This window comes from Ochotona curzoniae, unplaced genomic scaffold (genome assembly GCF_017591425.1).
Source record: "Ochotona curzoniae isolate NIBS_2020 unplaced genomic scaffold, NIBS_Ocur_1.0 contig_4148, whole genome shotgun sequence".
In the NCBI taxonomy this organism is placed as follows: domain Eukaryota; kingdom Metazoa; phylum Chordata; class Mammalia; order Lagomorpha; family Ochotonidae; genus Ochotona; species Ochotona curzoniae.
In genome coordinates this window covers 742003-761649 of record NW_024466146.1, presented here as the reverse complement: position 1 = coordinate 761649, position 19647 = coordinate 742003, and the positions used below count along the sequence as shown (strand labels likewise).

The following is a 19647-nucleotide window of genomic DNA, read 5'->3' as shown; positions in this document are numbered from 1 at the left end:
TGGATTGGCTCAGCTTCAGTCATTGCGGCCACTTGGGGAGTGAATCATTGGACGGAAGATCTTCCTCTCTGTCTCTTCTCTCTCTGTATATCTGGTTTTCCAATAAAAATAAATAAATCTTTTTAAAAAAAAGTTATAGGGACTCAAGACCAGTGTTGTGGTACAGTGAGTAAAGCTGTTGCTTGTGATACAGACATCACCTATGAGCACCAGTTCAGGTCCCAGTTGTTCCACTTCTAATTCAGCATCCTGCCAATGGCCTGAGAAAAGCAGTGGAAGACAGCTCAAGTGTTTGGGGTCCTGCCACCCATGTAGGAAACTCATATGAATCTCCTGGCTTCAGCTTGGCCCAGCACTGGCTGTTGCAGCCATCTGGTCAGTGAAACAGCAGATGGACAAGCTCTGTGTGTCTTCTTCTGTGTTACTGTTTCCAAACACACACACACACACACACACACACACACACACACACACACACACACACACACACAATGCAATATAAATGGATGGATGCTATGGTACCATGGAGTGTGTGTTTGAGTTCCAGGTATGTCACTTATCATCTAGTTTCCTGCTGTTGGCCCTGAGAGGCAGCAGATGATGATTCAAATTCTTCAGTGAGAGACCTGCATGGACATTCCATATCCTGGTCTGGCAATGGCCAGAGTCGGGCCTGACAGAAGCCAGGAGCCTGGAGCTTCTTCTAGGTTTCCCATGTGATTGCAGAAGCCAAATGCTTTGGGCCATCCTCTACTTCTTTCCCAGGCACATTAGCAGGGACCTGGATCTGAAGTGGAGCATCCAGGACTCGAACCAGTGTCCACATGGAATGTCACTACTGCAGGTAGAGGCTTAACCTCCTATGCTATGATGCTAGCCCTTGATGTATTTTTTTGAGGGGAGATATTTCACAAAATTTGGAGTGTGTTTTCAAGCTACCACACCAAGAAAGAGTAGCAAGCTGCAAGAGGGAAGGATGCTGATTAAATGATTCCTTCATCCTCTAAAAAAAAAAAATAAAAAAACATCCTGAGTATTAAAAACCACTTAGGACAAGAATAAATACTAGTTAGAATCTCTGAAAGGGACCAGGAATTTATATTTCCATGTGACCTGAAGTCCCAACCTGAACCACTGGCATTGATTTCTTAAATTTCTTGAAAGAAGAAAACTTCTGAGTAAAGGCACTGCTGACAAAAATTCTCTATTGTTGGCACTGTTGACTGTGATGACAGACGGAGTATCTGCGGGGAGAATAAGCAATGCAGAGAGCATGTCCAATGTTCTGACTTGCATTCTTCCAAGTCAGCTTCTCCTTTCTGGAGCCTTTGAGTTTTCTAATTGGTGCAATATCCCAACATGACCAAGAGAGTCCAGTTCCAACTCCAGTCTTCACATCTTTGTTTCTTCTCCTGAAGGTTTGTATTCATTTCTCTCTGCTGTCTGAACGCAAGATACCGTGACCTAATTGCCCAAGAATTTATTTCCAAATAGTTGTTGACAGAGTCTGAAAGTCTCAGGAAGATCAGACAGATCATATTACCTCTTCTACGTACAATTTTTTTGGGGGGGTTAAACAAAACACAACAATAATCCTCAAAGAACTTTCCTTGGTGGCACCTGGGGTATCCAGTCAATCAACAAGCATTTCTTGGACATAAGATAAAGATAAGATATTCTCTGGGACTCATATATTTGGGAGCTAAACAGAAAACAGATGCAAATAAATGCAATAACCACAAATGTGGGCTTGAGAGAGAAACACAACGAGGCTCTGGCTAGGCAGTGCTGTGATATCAGGTGCCTTTTTTTAACGGAAAAATGTCTCTTTAAGTTATTCTAAATATTTGTGGGCAACTATTTCTCCAAAGCTTGGAGAGAAAAGAATGGTGAATGAATGTTTAAATCGTGAAAAGGATGGAAAGGGTGACCTTGAGTATGGTGGGAGATGAAACTGGGAGAAGTCAGAGAGGGGATCAAGATGGCTCTGAGCTGATGGAGCTCCAATGAGCCTGTGTGATTAGTGGAAATCCTTTGCAATACACCTAGAAACCAAAACAACCTCTTCTCCCCCTTTCCCATTTATAGACTCTCAGAAAGCTAGATTTGTTCTGTGGATTCTCACAAGGAGACGTGGGATTCAGATCCTTCGGTATCCTCTAAGACACCATCCATTTCCCAATGACTGAAAGTCACCTCACAGGTACATGGAAGGAATACTAGAGAGAGGTCAGTAGCTGTCTGATTGCTGATTCCTTTATCCAGCAAGTACGTAGCGGATGCCTTTAGATTGGAGATGCAAGGCATGGCACAATGGCTCAATTGGTTAATTCTCTGACTATACATGCCATTTGGGCAACGGTTCATGTCCTGGCTGCTTTTCTTCCCATTCGACTCCCTGCTTGTGGCCTGGAAAAGCAGTGGAGAATGACCCAAAGCCTTGGGAACCTGACCTATGTGGGAGACCTGGAAGAAACTCCTGGTTTTAGATCAGCCCAGCTCTGGCCATTTTGGCCATTCATGGGGTAAGAGGGGTGGTGAACCAGAAGATGGAAGATCTTTCTGTCTGTCTCTCTTTAAATCTGCATTTTCAATAAAAATAATAAATAATTCTTTCAAAAACAAAAGACTTGAGAGACAAAGAGGATTAAATACACTGTCCATGGGCAGGCAAGTCTCCATTTCTTCACCACATATCTTATTTCTCATTGTGTGTCTTTCTCATGGAAGTGGCTGAAAGATGCCTCAATGAACATTTGCTGTGGTGCTGCTGTGTATATGTCAAGGGCTGTGATAGGTGCCAAGGATACTGAAGTGACAGAAGCGTTGGATCATGCTGATAATGATGACACAAGTTTAAAGCTAAATATTTCTTCTACTGCTGCTGGCTTTTGCTTTATAAAAAGAGGAACTATTTCAACTGGAACACAGTGGACAAATGGGCAGCAGGTGACCAGAATCATTTGCTTTCCAGCTGTTGTACCAGCTGTGTCACACTGATGCTGGCTTCCACCTGTCGAACGCTTGCTTCCGCCAGTTTAGAACTGAGATATTTTTATATGCCGGTCATGGCAAAACCCAAGTAGGGATGGGATTTCTCTGACAGTGAATTGGGAACTGAATGTATTGCACTTCCAGGCAATCTGTATACTAGGAGGTTTATTCCACAGTGATGGACAAGATATCAAATGCAGCGATAGTTCAGGAGTTGCCTGTGGGGGAGCCAATCCTCTCAGATGAGGTTCTTTAGACAAAGGGGTGTAGGGGGTTCAAGGGGTGCAGGGAGGGGTAAGGCCGGCAGTGTTAGGGCCTGGGCACACAGAGGACAGGCCAGGGCTGCTTAGGTCTCCTGGTTTAGAGTTCAGGCTGTTTATGAAGCCAGTGGTGACATAACCCTCCAAATCAGTGCCGCTTTTCATCTTCTCTCACCAAGGGCCTACTGGCTGACAAACTCATGTGTATGCATCAGGCTGGTTTCTGGGTGGTTGACATTCATCATCCTCTGACTTCATTTCTTTCCTCCTTTTGCAAAATGACTATTGCCCAGAGCCAGCATCCTGTTTCCAAAAAGTGAACCTGCCAGGAGAGTTTTTGGAAACTGCCTTGCTTTCTGCCAGGAGCCAGATGATTCACAGCAATGAACCAATGCACAGAACAAGAGCACCTGATTGGATTACCAATTAGCCACCTCCAGCTCAGCAGGGCAGGTGGAAAGAAGAGAAAACAGTAGTGTTTAGCTTGGGCAAACACCAACAGGGTTTTATCATTCTCATCAAGACAGAGCCATGGCAAGCAGACTTCTTCCCAGCTATGGCACGGGAGTGTCTCTCCCCAGATGCTCCAGCAAGAGGAAACTTGTTGTGCAAACAGTGGGCGATTGTGTGTGAACTACAGAGGCACCTCTGTGTTGGCGGGAGAAGGGGAGAAAGTGGGCGGCTCACATCTGGTTTTAATGAAGTCTCTGCTGCATGGAAACTTGGGAAGCTGTAGGTATAACTTCTGCCTTCTGGCAGCAAGGCTGGCCTGGGATGTGGTAGAGTCTTACCTTCTCCTGGCTGCAGCTCCAATGTTAGAGTTGGCTCTGGGGGGCACGGGCAGATATCTTCTCCAGGAGGGTCTGGCCTGCAGCATTCCAGCATGGGCTCTCTGGGCTCCTCTGGAAAAGCAGTACATAGGCAGAATCAACAGCTGTGCAGGTCAGGAGTTGAGCTCAAGGTGCCTGAATGCTGCTGTGCTTGCTCAGAGGCCATCAAAGGGCAGGGTGACGGGAGCAGGGATGTGACGGAGCAGGGCCATGGTTCAGATCCTATCCTCTGTGAGTCAGGTAGGAGGGGCAGAAAGGCGTGCTGCCAGTGTGGCCTAAATCATGCCTAAGTGAAGGGCTGGCAAAAGGGGGCCCCTCTGGGGACCTCAAGGCCAGGGCTCAGCTGGCAGGAGCACCTGGGTGCACCTGGCCAGAGTACCTCCCTGCCCACCCCACCCTCTTTCACTGTCCCTCTCTCTCTAATGCATTTGTGTAGCACCAAGTAGGTCCAGCTGTGCTGTGGGGACCAGATTGCTAGCACTGTGCAGTGACTGCAAAGGGTCGGGCCCTGGAGGAGAAGGATGCTGGAGTTGCCTCCATCTTGTGTACAGACTGAAGGGCTGTCCATGATAGCAGATGCTGCCAGGTGATGGTCTCCCAATCTAATTCACTTCCCACAGTGCTGCCTGGTTCCACAGGACTGCCCCCACTTCAGATGCTGGCCACAATCCTCAGGCTGTGACCCATCTACCTGATGGGCCACCATGAATTTGGATTCTATTTCTCCTTGGGCTTGGTAATGTACAAGAGTGGCTCACAGGACTTGGGAAACACATGGACTATGTTACGGTAAAAGATGTTATAGATAAGCAGCAGATGGCCAGAGACACCAGCAGGGTGCGTGAGGGTACCTGCAGAGCTCACAGGTTCTCTCTGAGTGGGCCATCCAGCCTATACCTCCACATTTTCAGAAACTAAGAAACACTCTTGCAGATGCACAGTTTTTATAAATATTGGGCTTCAGCCCATCCTCCTTGTCTCTGAGGGCTTGGCAATACAAATCTTGAATCCTTCACTCACTGGGTTTTTCTGGTAACTGGTCCTCCATAGGTTGTCTAGGGGCCTAGCCCCAAGTCATCTCTTTGGCAAGAACTCAGTTGTTGAGGAAAGTGTTTGGCTCAGTGGTGAAGATTCTGCTTGGGATGTCTGTAACTCATATAGAAGGTGCGGGTCCAAGTCCTGGTTCCCCCTTTGATCCCAGCTGCCTGCAAATGCACACCATGGTGGCTCAAGTCAGTAGATTCCTATCACTCACATCTGAGTTGCATGCTCCTGGCTTCAACCTGGTCCAGCTCTGGATGTTAGCAGTAACTGGGGAGCAAGTCAGCAGATGGGGAATCTCTGGCATTCTTGGCCTCTCAAATAAGTAAAAATAAATTAAAATTTATAGAGCATAAGGATCAAAACAAATTCCCCAGTGTTACCAGAGGTGCTCCCTATGACAACAAAGGACCTTGCATCCCTCTGGAAAAGCCGTGGATTTCAGGTCTGTAAGAAGAACCAGGGACAAACACCATACGTCCCTTTCCCTCTCCAAGACAAAGGGGTCAGGAGTGGGCAGGCCATGAGCTAAAGTGGATGCTTCTGTGAATACACACACATGCACTCACATACCACAAAGGCACCAGTGTGCAACTTGCAACAATACAAACACACATCTACCCATACAGAGGTATACATACTTAGTATACACATGCATCCATGTCCATTCATTTGCATAATCACACATATGTGCCTGTTACATAAATAGTGACACATGTTGACACAGGCACTCATTCACAGGCCTATGTGTCTATATGAACATGTCAACCACTCAACCACACACTCTCGCACATACTGGACTCATACTCAGAGACACTGTAACATACTCAGAGACATACATGTTCTTACACACATGTTCACTTACATATATGCATGCTGCCACCATATCACTTGAGGTTCTAGCTGTCTTCTTGTCATAATGACCCTGACAAGTTGTTCTGACTGGGTTCTCTCTGCCCCAGGATGCCCAGAAGCTGTGTGGGTGTGCATGGCAGCATTTGCCCTGGGCTGTGCAACCTCCTGGAACACTGTGAATGCTGACATGGCAGCACCTCAAATTTGATTTCTGTCTATCAGAATCAAAACAGCATCATAGCCACTTGAGTGCAAAGGGTATGAGACATTGTGAAAGGAGGCTTCCAATGTAGAAGCTAGAGAAGGAAGGAGAGAATTGGGAATGAGCGGGACTGGATTTGGATTTGGACCATCTCAGCCTTAAACGGAAAAGCTGCAAACACAGTAAGGGATTAGTGACTTATAGGATTCACTTATTTTTTTACAAGAGTTCAACCTTACGTGCTGTGTCGGTGAGGAGGGTGATGGAAACAGTAGGGGCTCCTGTCCCTGGGTGAGTCCGAGATGCAGGATGTGCTATCTATTTCTTTTTAAAAATTTTTATTTATTCATTTATTTATTTTAAAGATTTATTTTATTTTTTATTGGAGAGGTGGATATGCAGAGAGGAGAGACAGAGAGGAAGATCTTCTGTCCAATGATTTACTCCCCAAGTGAGCACAATGGCCGGTACTATGCCAATCCGAAGCCAGGAGCCAGGAACTTCTTCCGGGTCTCCCATGCGGGTGCAGGGTCCCAAAGCTTTGGGCCATCCTCACCTGCCTTCCCGGGCAGGGAGCTGGATGGGAAGCGGGTCGCTGGGATTAGAACTGGCGTCCATATGGGATCCCGGGAGTGCAAGGCGAGGACCTTAAACACTGCGCCACTGTGTTGGGCTGTGCTATCTATTTTGCTAGTGGTTCGCAGGTCCTCTTGTGTTCACAGAGAGGCCTCTTGGGTTGTATCAGCATTTCAGGCCCCTCTTCAGCTGCAGGTGAGGCTAAGTTATAGGGCAGGTAGTAGAAACCCAGGGTCCTTCCCTCTCTGTGAATGGGCCTCTTGCTGGATCCTGGGCTGGAAAGTGACTTCCTTCTGGGGACTCTTTCTACTGGCAGGGTCACAGAGGCTCTTGCCCTGGGCTAGGGGGATCATGCTCTGGGCTGAGTAGGCCTAAAACAGCCAAGTAGCACAGGTTGCTCTGGAACACTGAGAGCTGTGTCACCACATGCTGCTGCCAGGTGTGAGGCCAGCACAGCTTGGCAATGCATGTTGGTGCAGCAGGCCCACAGAACATGTACTAATCTTTAAGAACATGCATGGCGAGTGGGCATCTGGCTGGCATTATTGGAAATACTCTGGTTCCCCATTTTGCAATGGGAAATCTCATCATGGATGCCTTGCAACTCTAGAACAAGCTGCATATGAGCCAGTAGGTTAGGGACATCTTTGCACACTGGGGAATGATTACCTTGTTTTGTTAGCAGTGTCCTTGCCGGAGGTCTCATATTTGTGGCACTCCTGGGGCTGCTATGGCCGGATGTCCTGGGACTGTCCAATGTCCCCTGGCTCCCTGGACTCTTTCTCCTGTTAATCAGGGGTAGAATTTCCACCAGCGAGGCCACATTCTGGGATGGAACACTGTCATCTTCAAAAGCTGAAGGGACACAAACACAAGTGAGATAAGTTCTGAACTGACAGGAGGGAGAACATAGCTCTTTTCTAGGCCAGGGGATGGCTGTTTGTGTTTAGCATCACCCATTCTCCAGTCTGTCTCTGGCCCAGTCTTGCCAAGGAGCAGACTGGATGTCTCCTGTGGTCAAGATTAAATTACTCTTGGCCAGAACAGCAGGTGACCCTTCCTTTGGGGAACTGCCAAGAACTGGAAAGGATTGAGTAGTGGCAGGGAGGTATTCTCATATCGAGGCTCGGATCCTGGAAGCAAGCCAAAGAGGGATGGGGAGACTGCAGATGCCTCCTGCCTCCAATTGGAAAGCTCTGTTTAGGGTAGACCCCGGCTGGGGCGCTCATGGGATCATTGAATGCTGGCTTCTGACCACAGAGCCAGTGGTCACATTTCCTCCTCAGGATTCAAAGTACAGCTGCCTTTCAGTATCTGTGGAGCACAGATTCCAGAATGTTCCTCTACTACTAATACCAGAATCCATGGGTGCTCAAGTTTCATTTATAACTCTCTACACTATCTACACAGAACCTCTGTACATTCTTCTGCATGCTTTAAATCATTTCTAGTTACTTATAATACCTATATGAGTACAATAAAAGCCATGTAGTTTTAATTCTGTATTGTTTAGGGAATAATGGCAAGAGAAAGGAGGCTGCATATGACTAGCACAGACACAATTTTTAATTAAAAATGCTTTAGGATGGACCCAGCAAGATGGCTCATTGGCTACATTCTTACCTTGCAAGCACCAGGATTACATATGGGTAATGGTTCATGTCCTAGCTGTTCCACTTCCCATCCAGCTCCCTGCTTGTGCCCTGGAAGGCAGTCGAGGACAGCCCAAAGCCTTGGGACCTTGCATCCAGGAAGGAGACCTGGAAGAAGCCCCTGGCTTCAGATCAGCTCAGCTCTGGTTGTTGCAGCCACTTGGGGAGTGAACCAGTGGATGAAAGATCTTTCCTTCTGTCTCTCCTTCTCTCTGTAAATCTACCTTTCAAATAAAAATAAATCTTCAGAAAAGTGATAGTTACGTATTTTTGTGAGCTCCTGTACCAAATTTAAACATATGTGCACAATGGAACCTGATCAAATGTCAATTATTATTTTCAGTTCCTTATCTCTCATGTTTGGAGTCTCCCAGCTCCTGTCTTTCAGTTAGTTGTTACAGTATATAGTACTTTATTGTGAACTATAACTGACTCACTACTGTTAAACACTAGAATGCATTACTTTAATAACTGTGCTTTGTACTGGTTATCCAACCTCCTTGTACTCCTCAGCCTCTACTCTTCCTAGCCTCTAGAAATCAATTGACTTTGTTTAACTTTCCATATTAACAGAAGAAATATAGTATCTCTCTTAATACCTCTGCCTTATTTAACTTAACATAATGGCCTCAAGTTCTATTCACTTTGCTGCAAATGTCTGAGTTTCCTTTTGTTTTGGCCGAACAGTGCCATTATGTGCCATTATGCACATTTCCTTAATCCATGCAATGACAGTGGACACCTTGCTAGATTCCATGTTTTGACCATTGTTTCTGGTACATAAATGAACATGGGAGTGGAGCTATCTCTCTGATAGGCTGGGTAAATTTTCTTTAAATATATATCTGTGGTGGTGTAGCATGGCGTAGCTAATCCTTGTCTTCAATGCTGGCATTCCATATGGGCAATGGTTTTAGTCCAGCTGTTCCATTTCTGATCCAACTCCCTGCTAATGATTTGGGAAAGCAGCAGAGGACAGCCCAGTTCTTTGGGTCTCTGCCCATGTGGGAGGCCCAGAAGTTCTGGTTCCTTAGAGATTAGGGAGTGAACCAGCGAATGGAAAATCTTTCTCCATCTCTCCTCAGTAGGGAAATAGCTTGGTATGTAGTAATCTATTTTTTCTTTCTCTCTCTCTTTTTTCAGAAACCTCATAACTATTCTTCAAAATGGCTGTACTAATATACTATTTCCACCAATAGCAAACAAGTGTTTCCTTTTTCCTGCAACCTCTTAAGTATTATTTTCTTGTTTGTGGCAATCACTTTAACTGTAATGAGATGATATCTCCTGTGGTTTCCCTAATGCTAGTGATATGAAATATTTCTTCATTTTTGTTGGCCAGTTCTGTCTCCTTTTTTGTGAAACAACTATTACACTTCAGGGGCATTTTATTGCTTTGCTTTTTCATATTTTCCATGTCTTTACATTGATATTCACACTTTTGACATTTTAGTTGTGTGTATATATGCTTTAAGATTAAGATTTATCTATTTGAAAAACAGAGTTACAGATAGAGTTTTGTCATCTGTTGCTTCACTCCCGAGGTGGCAGCAATGGCTGGGACTCCCTGTGTCTTGTTCCACTGTAATCAATGGCAATGACAGTGGGGCTTGAGACGCTCTCTCAGTTAGAAGGATGCATGTCCATCATGGGTACCCTCAACACAGGCAAGGGTGGCAGCCGACAGTCTGTCATGGCTGGGGTGGTAGGAGCCTTGGCCTTTACTTCCACAGGGGTCACACATAAGACACCTGCACTGGCTGAGGAATGCCTGGGTTCTCAGCAGGGCTGGCCCAAAGTTTGGCAGAGGCATGTGGGTCCCCACAGTGACAGCCCAGGTTGCTGTACAAATGCTGTGGCACTCATTTACCTTCTCTTTCCCAAAGAAGACAATTATGTGGTCTGGGGTCAGGGAAGTAATAGAATGAGCAGTTATGTGGCCATCTACACTGCAATGCTAGGTGATATCTTTTATGATTTGAATATTAGTTTGGCCCCCACATGCATATGTGCTAAAGGCTTGGTCCCCAAAATCTTAAGGTAATTAATAATTAATGATAATGAACCATGAATTAGAGTACAGGCTTGACCCAATTATAGTGTCTAGGAACTGGACCTGCTAGGAGGTCCTGAGGTCATTGGGGGCGTACCTCAGAATCCAGTTCTCTTGAGAGGGTAGGTTTTTAATCCTGGCCTCTGTGTGTGCTTCCTGACTTACCATGTGATTCTCCCACTGCCTGCTGCTGGTCATCCACTGCCCTCATCAGACACCAGACCTATGGGGTTACCTGATCTTACACCACGAGCCTTCCAAATCATGAGAATAAACCTTAATCACAGAATAAACCTTCTGTGTTTCCCAAGTTGCTAGGTTCAGGTATTTGTTATAGTGACAAAATGCTGCCAACAGAATAAGTACCAAGAAGCAGGGTCAGTGCTAATAGCCAAAAAAAAAAAAAGGGAGAAGTAGGTTTAGAAGTGGGTGACTGGCAGACACCCACAGAAGAAAGCTGCCAGTTGTGTGTATTATACACAATGGAAAGCCACAGTCACTGCATGGCATGCAGTCAGCCGCGTGGATGGAGACAGTGAAGACAGTGAGGTCTCCATCTCTGTTCTGAGGCCTGGTTTCAGACAACCTGACTGGGATGGTGGAGCAGCAGAGACCTGTTGCAGAAGCAAGAGCTACTGCAGAGAGCTTTGTTAGGGCAATGTCAGGGAGAAACAGGATGCCAGGGCTGGCAGAGAATGCCCTCGGTGGTAGTGCCCAGTAGAATCCAGGGACAAGACTCCAGTCTGTAAGGGGATGGCACAGCCTGTCTTGTTAACTCTAAATACCCTTGCACTAGGGACCTCAATGTGTGAACAACTTCCAGGAAAATCCCTGCTTCTCTGAATCTCTTTCTTTATGGGTCTATTACTAGACTGAGTCAACATACTATGCAAATTTACCCCAAGTTCTCTGGAACTTCTTAGGCCACCTTCTTCCTGCCACACAGGCAAGAGACAAACTCTAGCTGGTGTCTCCATCCCTGTGGGTGGGCCTGGCAGCTCAAAACAAGTGCACAGCTGGGCAAGATGAATAACAGTAAGGATGGAATTCAGAGTGTTGTTGTTGTACTGCATGGCTCCGGCTGTGCACCTGCCTGCCTAGGCCCACAGATGAGAAAGCCACTTTCTTATTTACTGGCACACACTGTGACCTCTGCCCATACCTGGATTTTGTAAAAAAGAGAAACTTCTAAGTCTTTCAGAGGACTAACTGACTTGAGAGACAGACTAAATTAACCTTTGCCACAGGAACCAAAGGATGTTCTCAAAACAGACATATTTCAAGGATGTCCTGACCTGGGTTTACCAACTTGTTTCTTTTGAAAGGCCATGCAATATAATGGTGAAGGACACAGACTCTGGCATGACAAAGCCTGAGCTCTGGTCCTCTCAAGGCCACTCAGAATTGTGTGACATCCACAGACTGCTTCTCTGCCAGGGCTTCAGATTGCTGGGGTTGTCATGAAGCATATCCAAGATGTTGCTTGTTAGAAGTTCAGAGCTGAGCCTGGCCGGGAAGGAGGACTCTATCCCTCTGCATCCCATCAGAGGTCACTTGACAGGATGGGCCTGCTGCCTCACACACCTTTCAGAAAAGAAGCTCAGCTTTCTGAGACTGGGAGCTTTCCAAAGACAGCCCATTACTTCCAACTGATCTAACACATAAAAATAGACACTTGGATGCATCTATGATTTCAAGTGTTTCCATGAAGTTTAAAAAAAAAAGGGCATGAAAGCTATCATTGCTATTGGGACTGCTTAGTGACTACCTACCCACAACAGACTGGGAATCAAATTCCACTGTTTCCAAACACAGGATTAATCATAGGGCATGCAGAAAATATTTAATAAAGTTGGTATCTTTTGATACCTGCAACTAGAAAATACTACCAGGGGGATGAATTCATGACTGAATCATTTACAACACAGTCATCAAGTTAACTTTACTCCAGCACTCTGGCTGAGGCAGTGGCTGCCTGAATAAAAGCCACTTCAAGAGGCTGGAGATGGACTGTCCTTTCTCTCAGCCTTGTGTTTGGCTGACAACCCTCAAGTGCTGTGCTGTGTGTCCTTTCACAAACTGCTGTGGGATGTGGGAGCAGCTACCTTGAGGTGAGAGCATGGCCCTGCTTGTGTCCACTGGGAGATGCACCCTTAACTTTCGTGGTCTTAGGGCCTGCTTCAGGGGAGGCCTCTGTGCAGACCTGGTCCCCATTTCCACTTCTGGTTTTGACTCAGAGCATGGAGCACCTAGGAGAAACAGAGAAAGCAAAACTGTCACTGACGTATTGATATGATGTTTCATTTGGGACCTATGCCCTGATGACAAATTCTGATCTGGCTGGTCCTGGAGTTGGCTGAGGATTTTGTTTGATTTTGGCTTTCCTCAGTTTGCATGAAGCTTCTGAGGGTTGTGGAGGAAAGGAAGGGGAGGAAGCACCCTCTCCACCCCTCAGCTAGCTTTCTTTGAATTTTATTCCAATTTTTTCCTTTCATGACATGATGGCAAGATGAATGTAGCTACAAGTTTTAAGAATCTGGTTTGGGTTGGCACCATGGTTTAGCGGAGTAAGCCTCACACTGTGCCACCAGCATCCCAATATGGGAGCCAGGTTGTTTCCTGGCTGCTCCACTTCTGATCCAGATTCCTGCTTATGGTCTGGAAAAGCAGCGGAATATACTCCAAAGCTCTGGGATCCTATAGCCATGTGGAAGAACTGGAGGCAGCTCCTGGTTCCTGGGTTCAGACTGCCTAGTTTCAGCCACTATAGCCATTTGGGGAGCGGATCAACAGATGGAAGATCTCTCTGTGTCTTTCTTGTTCTCTCTTTAAATCTGCCTTTCAAATAAAAATTTAAAAAGCTTTTAAAAAAGAGAAAAATTAAAACTTCAGAAAATAAAATATCTGGTTCATGAGGATCTTGTGACATTCATGTAAAAGTCATCATGGAAAACAAGGCTGCAATGGGCAGCACTGGGTCAAGAGCCAGGAACTTCTTCCAGGTTTTCCATGTGGGTGGCAGGGCCCAAACACTTAGGCCATTTTCCACTGCTTTCCTCAGGCTATTAACAGGGCGCTGGATTAGAAGTGAAACAGCCAGGACATGAACATATACCCATACAGAATGCTGGCATTGTGAGCTACAGTTTTATCTACCATGCCATAATGCCAGCCATAGAGTTGGGGGGAGAGGGAGAGGGAGAAGGAGAAGGAGAGAGAGAGAGATTCTTTATCCGCTGTTTGGGAGTGAGGAATTCCACCTGGATCTCCCAAATGGAGAGCAGAAGCCCAAGCCATTGGGTCATTCTCTGCTGTCCTCCCAGGCATGGAGCTGGATCAGAAGTGGAACCCACATGGAATGTGAAGGAAAAATAGGAATTCATATGCAGGGACTGACCCCACTGTGCCATAACACCAGTGTCAAAAACAGTAATTTGGGCCCAGTGTTATGGCCTAGCTGCTAAAGTCCTTGCCTTGAACACACCAGGATCCCTTATGGGCACCAGTTCTAATCCCAGCAGCTTTGCTTTCCATCCAGCTCCCTGTTTGTGGTCTGGGAAAGCAGTTGAGGATGACCCAAAGCCTTGGGACCCTGCACCCGTGTGGGAGACCAGGAAGAGGATCTGAGCTCCTGGCACCGGCCATTGCAGTCACTTGGGGAGTGAATCATCAGACGGAAGATATTTCTGTCTCTCTCTCTGTCAGATGACTTTGCAATAAAAATCAATTAATCTAAAAAAAAAATTAGATTTAACCCAGTCTTGTGAATAGCCTTATCTCCATATGACATCTGTTTCATCGTGATGTTTTCACATCTGGAATTTAACTGACCCTGAGGTGACTGTGGTCCTCTGCCCCTCCCTCCACTCACCCCCCTTACCCACGGGAGCCAACTCCTAGAGATAGGAGATGACTCATCTATGAGCACACATGTAAACACCAATCAACCAATCTAGAGTCCCTCATCATCAGCTACCTCCTCAATAATAACAGTTACATTTCTGGGCTGATACCCCTGTATGCCAATCACCCCAGGATCTGTACCAGAGAACCACAGCCATACCATATGCCAACTCTAACCTGGCTTAGTTTATATTCCCTGCCTCACCTATTCCTTCTGCTAAAACTATCACCAAGGCCCTCACCCAGGTTCTCCTTCCCTTCTCCAGCTAACAGAGCCTGATGCTGCCCCATGTGACTTTGCCTGGTGTGGCAAGCCCCATCTTCCTGGGCTGTGATTAACAAACTGCCTTTTCAGTGGCAGCAGGCTCCTGATGGATCTGTGGGCTTCCTCATACTAGGACACTAACAAGGTGTACACGTTAAAGCACCATGGTGCTTCTTTTAAAGGTCTGACCAAGTTTTCTGAAAGGTAAACTCAGAATGAAACGCACAGATCTGAAGAGTTTAGCTCGCAGAGTTTTGATGGATGTAAACTTGTGCCCAACAACCAAGATGTGGAGTGTTTCTTCTCTTCGAGCCCTGTCCATGGACTGCTCTTACCCTAGTCAGGCACAGTTTTCAGAGAGAGAGAATGTCAAGCAGCTGCAGATGAAACGGCTGTGTGTGTGATTTCCAAGAGTCAAAGCTCTTAAAATTTCAGTGACAATTTTTGTTGAAGCTTCTAGAAAATTTTACTAGACTGCCCTGGTAACTGAAGTCATCTTTTGCCTTTGAGTTCTCAGAGAATGCAAGGCTCAAGGATGTATTTCAGAAAAAGGTACTTTGGATTGAATGACACAGGAAAGTCAGAAACCATTTCTCCTGTGACACAAGGTGAGGCCTTGTTGAGAAAGCCTCTCCAAGTTCCCCTTTGGAACTGATTCTGCTTGTGCCCCAAATATCTTAGAAACTCACTTGGAAATACAAAATCTCTTTACCCTGATAACTACTGTAGTGTTGACCCCTTACAGAAGAACAGCAGGAAAATGATGCTTTGGACCAGCTTTTTTTTTTTTTAATCTTTGTTTCATAAAATGAAAATCCAAATATCCTTTTCACCTTAGTTGTCAGAAAATTCAGCTAAATTCATTGCTTACTTATAGCAGTGAAATAATCCCAGATGTCTGCCAACATTTGCCGCCCCCAACCCTTAACTGGCTTGTATTTCAGGGATAGTGGTCTTGTTTCCTACTTTATTTTTTGTGTGTGTGGGAATCTGGTTCATGATGACCGAAATATTCTTGCACCGTTTTCATATTCACAGTGCGCCAAATTCATTTATGTGTATGCCTATTTTCCTTTCTCTTTCACAGCTCAGCAAATAGTACTGGTTAATAAAAAGTTCAAAAAAATATTTTTAAGAATGGAAGTGGGGGATTGGTGCCATGGCATTGCACATTGGGCCCCTACCTGTGGTGCTGGCATTCCATGTGGGCACTGATTTGAGTTCTGGCAGCTCCACTCTTGATCTAACTCCCTGTTAACATAGTAGGGTGGGCAGTGGAGGATGGCCCAGATTCTTCGGTCTCTGTGCCCATGTGGGAGACCCTGAAGAGTCCTCTGGCTCCCAGACTGGCCCAGTTCTCTATTGCAGCCATTTGGAGAATACACCAGTGGATGTAAGACCTCTCTGTCGTTTCCTCTCTTTGTGTCCCCGTGAATCAATCTCTCAAATCAAAACAAGCCCTTTGTTTTAAAAATGGAAGTGAATGTGACCAGAGTAGATCTATTTCTTTATCCTACCCTTTTTTCCCCTTCCTTCGGAACATTATCTGAGAAGAATCTAGGGAAGGTGAGCCATGATTTACGAGCAGCATGGATTGGCAGGACCCCAAATCTCAGTCCTTTCTGGACCACTTGAGTTTCCCCAGGGGGACACCCATTCACAGGGGACTTACCTCTTCTTACGGCTTTGTCTTTTGGTGGGTGTCGGGTGTGGAAGTGGATCTCCACTGGAAAAATGAAGAGTTCTATTGGGGGTTCAAGGGATTTAAGCTGGTTCCTCAAAGGCAATAGGACCTTGCATGGGTCTTCAGAGATAGGAGGTAATTTCAAAGCTTTGGGCACCTGGAAAAAATTGAAATACAAAACCAATATGTCAGGTATCAAAACCCCACTGCTCACAAGTAGTAAATGATACTCAGTCTTATCATATCCTCTACACCAGGAGCAGCTGGAAGAAGTAGAACTTGGCAAGTTGGGAACCTGCATCTGGCTTTGGTGGGGCTGCTTGGTCTACTGGGAGCATGGCATAGGTCCTGTGTTACTCAGGCCTCTGATTCCTCTGTGCCTTACCAACATGATCAATCTAATGGTCTTGAAAGGGTAGAGAGCCTTTTTCCTGCAGCCAGGGAAATGGACAAAAGGTGGAAAAAAAGACACAGCTGATCCCAGCTATGTGTACTCAAAGTGAGAAATCACAGCCTCTGTTGGTGAGTGGCAACAAGCCAAGTGCGGAACTCTGACATGCAGCTGTTAAGGTAAGAAGTGGCTGAAACTAGATGAGTCCGGATTTGCTCACTTCTCCAGGCCCTTTGCCCTTCCTCTGTGAAGCAGGAGTGAGCATAATGCCTGCCTCACAAGACTGTGGAGAGGAGTAACTGAGTTCGTATTCATAATTACAATAGTATTTGGAACTTGGATTATTGTTGCCACAAGTGATAAGTACATAAACTTTGAGAGTCTCCTTTCTTGTTGGTTTAACAGCCAAAACAGCCACTGGCAACAAAGCTAAGCTTCTCCTCACTTGCTATATGAACACAGCTGAAACAGAAGCACTGTGTGTCAAAATCAGCAATTAGTTTGGCCAAGATTTTGTTCTGTCCCTACACACACACACACACACACACACACACACACACACACACATACAATGTATATGGATTTGTAATAGAGAAAGATAGACAGCCATTAGAGATAGTATACTTCCTGTTACTAATCATTTAGAAGTGGCTGAAAATTTCTCTTATTGGCACCTTCAAACACATGAACATTGCTTTATGAAATGTGTATGTGTGCTAGGTTTCAAAGAGCTGCATTTCACAGAAGGAAAACATAAAACCATCTCTACTTTTTCAGTGCCCAAAAAGAAAAAAAAAAGTGATCAGAAACACACATTAGCATTGTGTGTGTTTAAAGTTGATGGAGGAAGGAAATTCAACCAAATAAAACTGGCTAATATTTGTAATTTGGAGATATTAAGAAAAATGATTAACCAAACATATGCACATAGGATCTTTATGTTCTTGGAGACCTTCACTGCCCAGGTGCCAGCTGCCCACTAAATGCCCTTCCTTGAATGCTGACCTTGTGTGTTTTCTTGAACAAGGTTTGCTTTGAGAAGTCTGTGCGGAATCTCAGACGATTTGTGTGAGGTATGACTCACAAGCCACGCCTTAATTTCTTAATTCTAATTAAAACTTGACATAGAGTTTTAATACAGTGGAAAATGATGCTTTCCTCGGGCACCGTATCCCTGGGTTGAGGGGAGGGATGCCTCTCCTGTGAGCTTGGCTCTGTTCGGGGATGGCCCAGGTATGAGGAGGAGGGCTTTTTTTAGGCCCATGCCGGTTCTGGCAAGTCAGGTCTGCATTTTATTTCTGGCCCAAAGGACATTTCTGATGTGATGAAAAGACTCAGATTAGCTCAAATACAGGAACTCTGGGAAAATGCTGAACACACTGAAAGCAACCTCCTGTACTGGTTGGTGCCTAAACCTCCTGGAGTACCTGAGGCTCCTTCAGAGACACTTGGGATGATGAGAATTCTAACGATTCATTGCCAGTGCCGTAGCTCTCCAACAGACATAAAATGCTTTCCTAAACACCCATGGCCTCTTCTCAGCTTCCTGTCAGCTCTAGGAGGTTGGCATAACTTGAGTGCAGACAAGGACACCATGGCTCAGGGGTGCAAGAGGTTCTGTTCATGTTCATACAGTTGCTGTGGGGCAAAAGAGTCCAGCACCCCTGCTTGCTTCTATTCACCCCTGATGTCTCTAAGCTACTAAAGACTCTTGCAGAATTTCAAGGGAGAAGTAGGCCAGAGATAATTCAGCAGATCTCTAAGAAGTAGGGGGTTAGGAAACTTGGAGAATTTACCCTGTGCTTCCCAAGGACTCTGTGATTGAACAAAACCTTGCTTGACCAGGACAGTTGCTTACAAACTTGAATGGTGTTGTCCTTGCCTGTTTACAGATCTTCCCAACCCCTCAGCAGAACAAAGGATTTTGTTGCCACAAGAGAGTATGATAAGCACATAGGCTTTAACGTGGAATTAGGGACAGCCCAGATCCTTATTCTTTGCCATTTTGTTAACTTCAAGCAAATGACTGCAGCTCTATGCGAGCTCCACCAGCCAGTTGAGAAGCTGGAGAAGCACGTTCTCTTTTGAGACATCCCTCTGTATGATTGTGTGTCTAGGGGGCATAAGTCACACCCATTCTCTCACACATACCTTTTTCTTCTTTACTTCCCCTGGGGTGTGCTTCTCCAAACCAGTGGCAGATGCTATGGGAGGGAAATGGAATTTTTCAGCTGTGGGCTCCTCTAACAGGGGGCCACTTCTGGTCTTGCGGAGTTGTACAATCTCTTTTCTGTCTGTGGAAAAAGGATGGGAAGGAGAACTTATTAGCTGCAGGTCTGGAGGGGGAAGAAGTTGACACTCAACTTAGATCCCTTTTTGGCTGATGGGAAGAAAGGCACGCAGAGTTCCTAGAGCACAGACAGTGGTGGCTTTGGCTGGGACAGCTGCACAGGGACTCCCGGTCTCATGACATTTGTGTTCTTATTAGCTGAGTCAGATGATGGAGAGAATGATAATAATAAAAAAAATGTATGAAGAGACAGATATAGGGGAAAGAATTATACAAAATATTTTATATGTATTGACTTGGTCAATTCCCACAATACCTTCACAGAAGTAGTTTGCCCAAGCTCGCAGCTAGGAAGTAGGAGAATAACTGGAACCCAGGCAGTAAGGTTGAAGAATGGGCAAGGTGAAGCATGAAGCAAGGTGGAGACTGACGGAGTCCCATTCCCAAGCCCATTCAGACTCTGTTACTTCCTTTTTTTTAAGATTTATTTTTATTATTTCATTTTACTTGAAAGTTAAAGTTACAGAGAGAGAGAGAGAGAGAGGTCTTTTGGTTCAGTCCCCAAATGGTTGCAATGGCCAGAGGTGGGCTGATTTAAAGCTGGGAGCCAGGAGATTCTTCCAGATCTCCCACGTGGGTTCAGGGGCTCAA

General features: G+C 45.6%; 1 protein-coding gene across 1 annotated transcript in view; it reads right to left on the bottom strand.

The window, feature by feature from the left end:
• Positions 1-19647, bottom strand: part of KIAA2012 (KIAA2012 ortholog) — a 121792-nt gene that overhangs the window by 75079 nt on the left and 27066 nt on the right. Inside the window, exons 7-10 of the mRNA XM_040984387.1 lie at positions 18858-19000; positions 16304-16472; positions 12569-12712; positions 7428-7604 (exon numbers count right to left, since the gene is read on the bottom strand). Of these exons, the coding sequence (XP_040840321.1) occupies positions 7428-7604; positions 12569-12712; positions 16304-16472; positions 18858-19000 (633 nt within the window). The remainder of the gene's footprint in view (positions 1-7427; positions 7605-12568; positions 12713-16303; positions 16473-18857; positions 19001-19647) is intronic.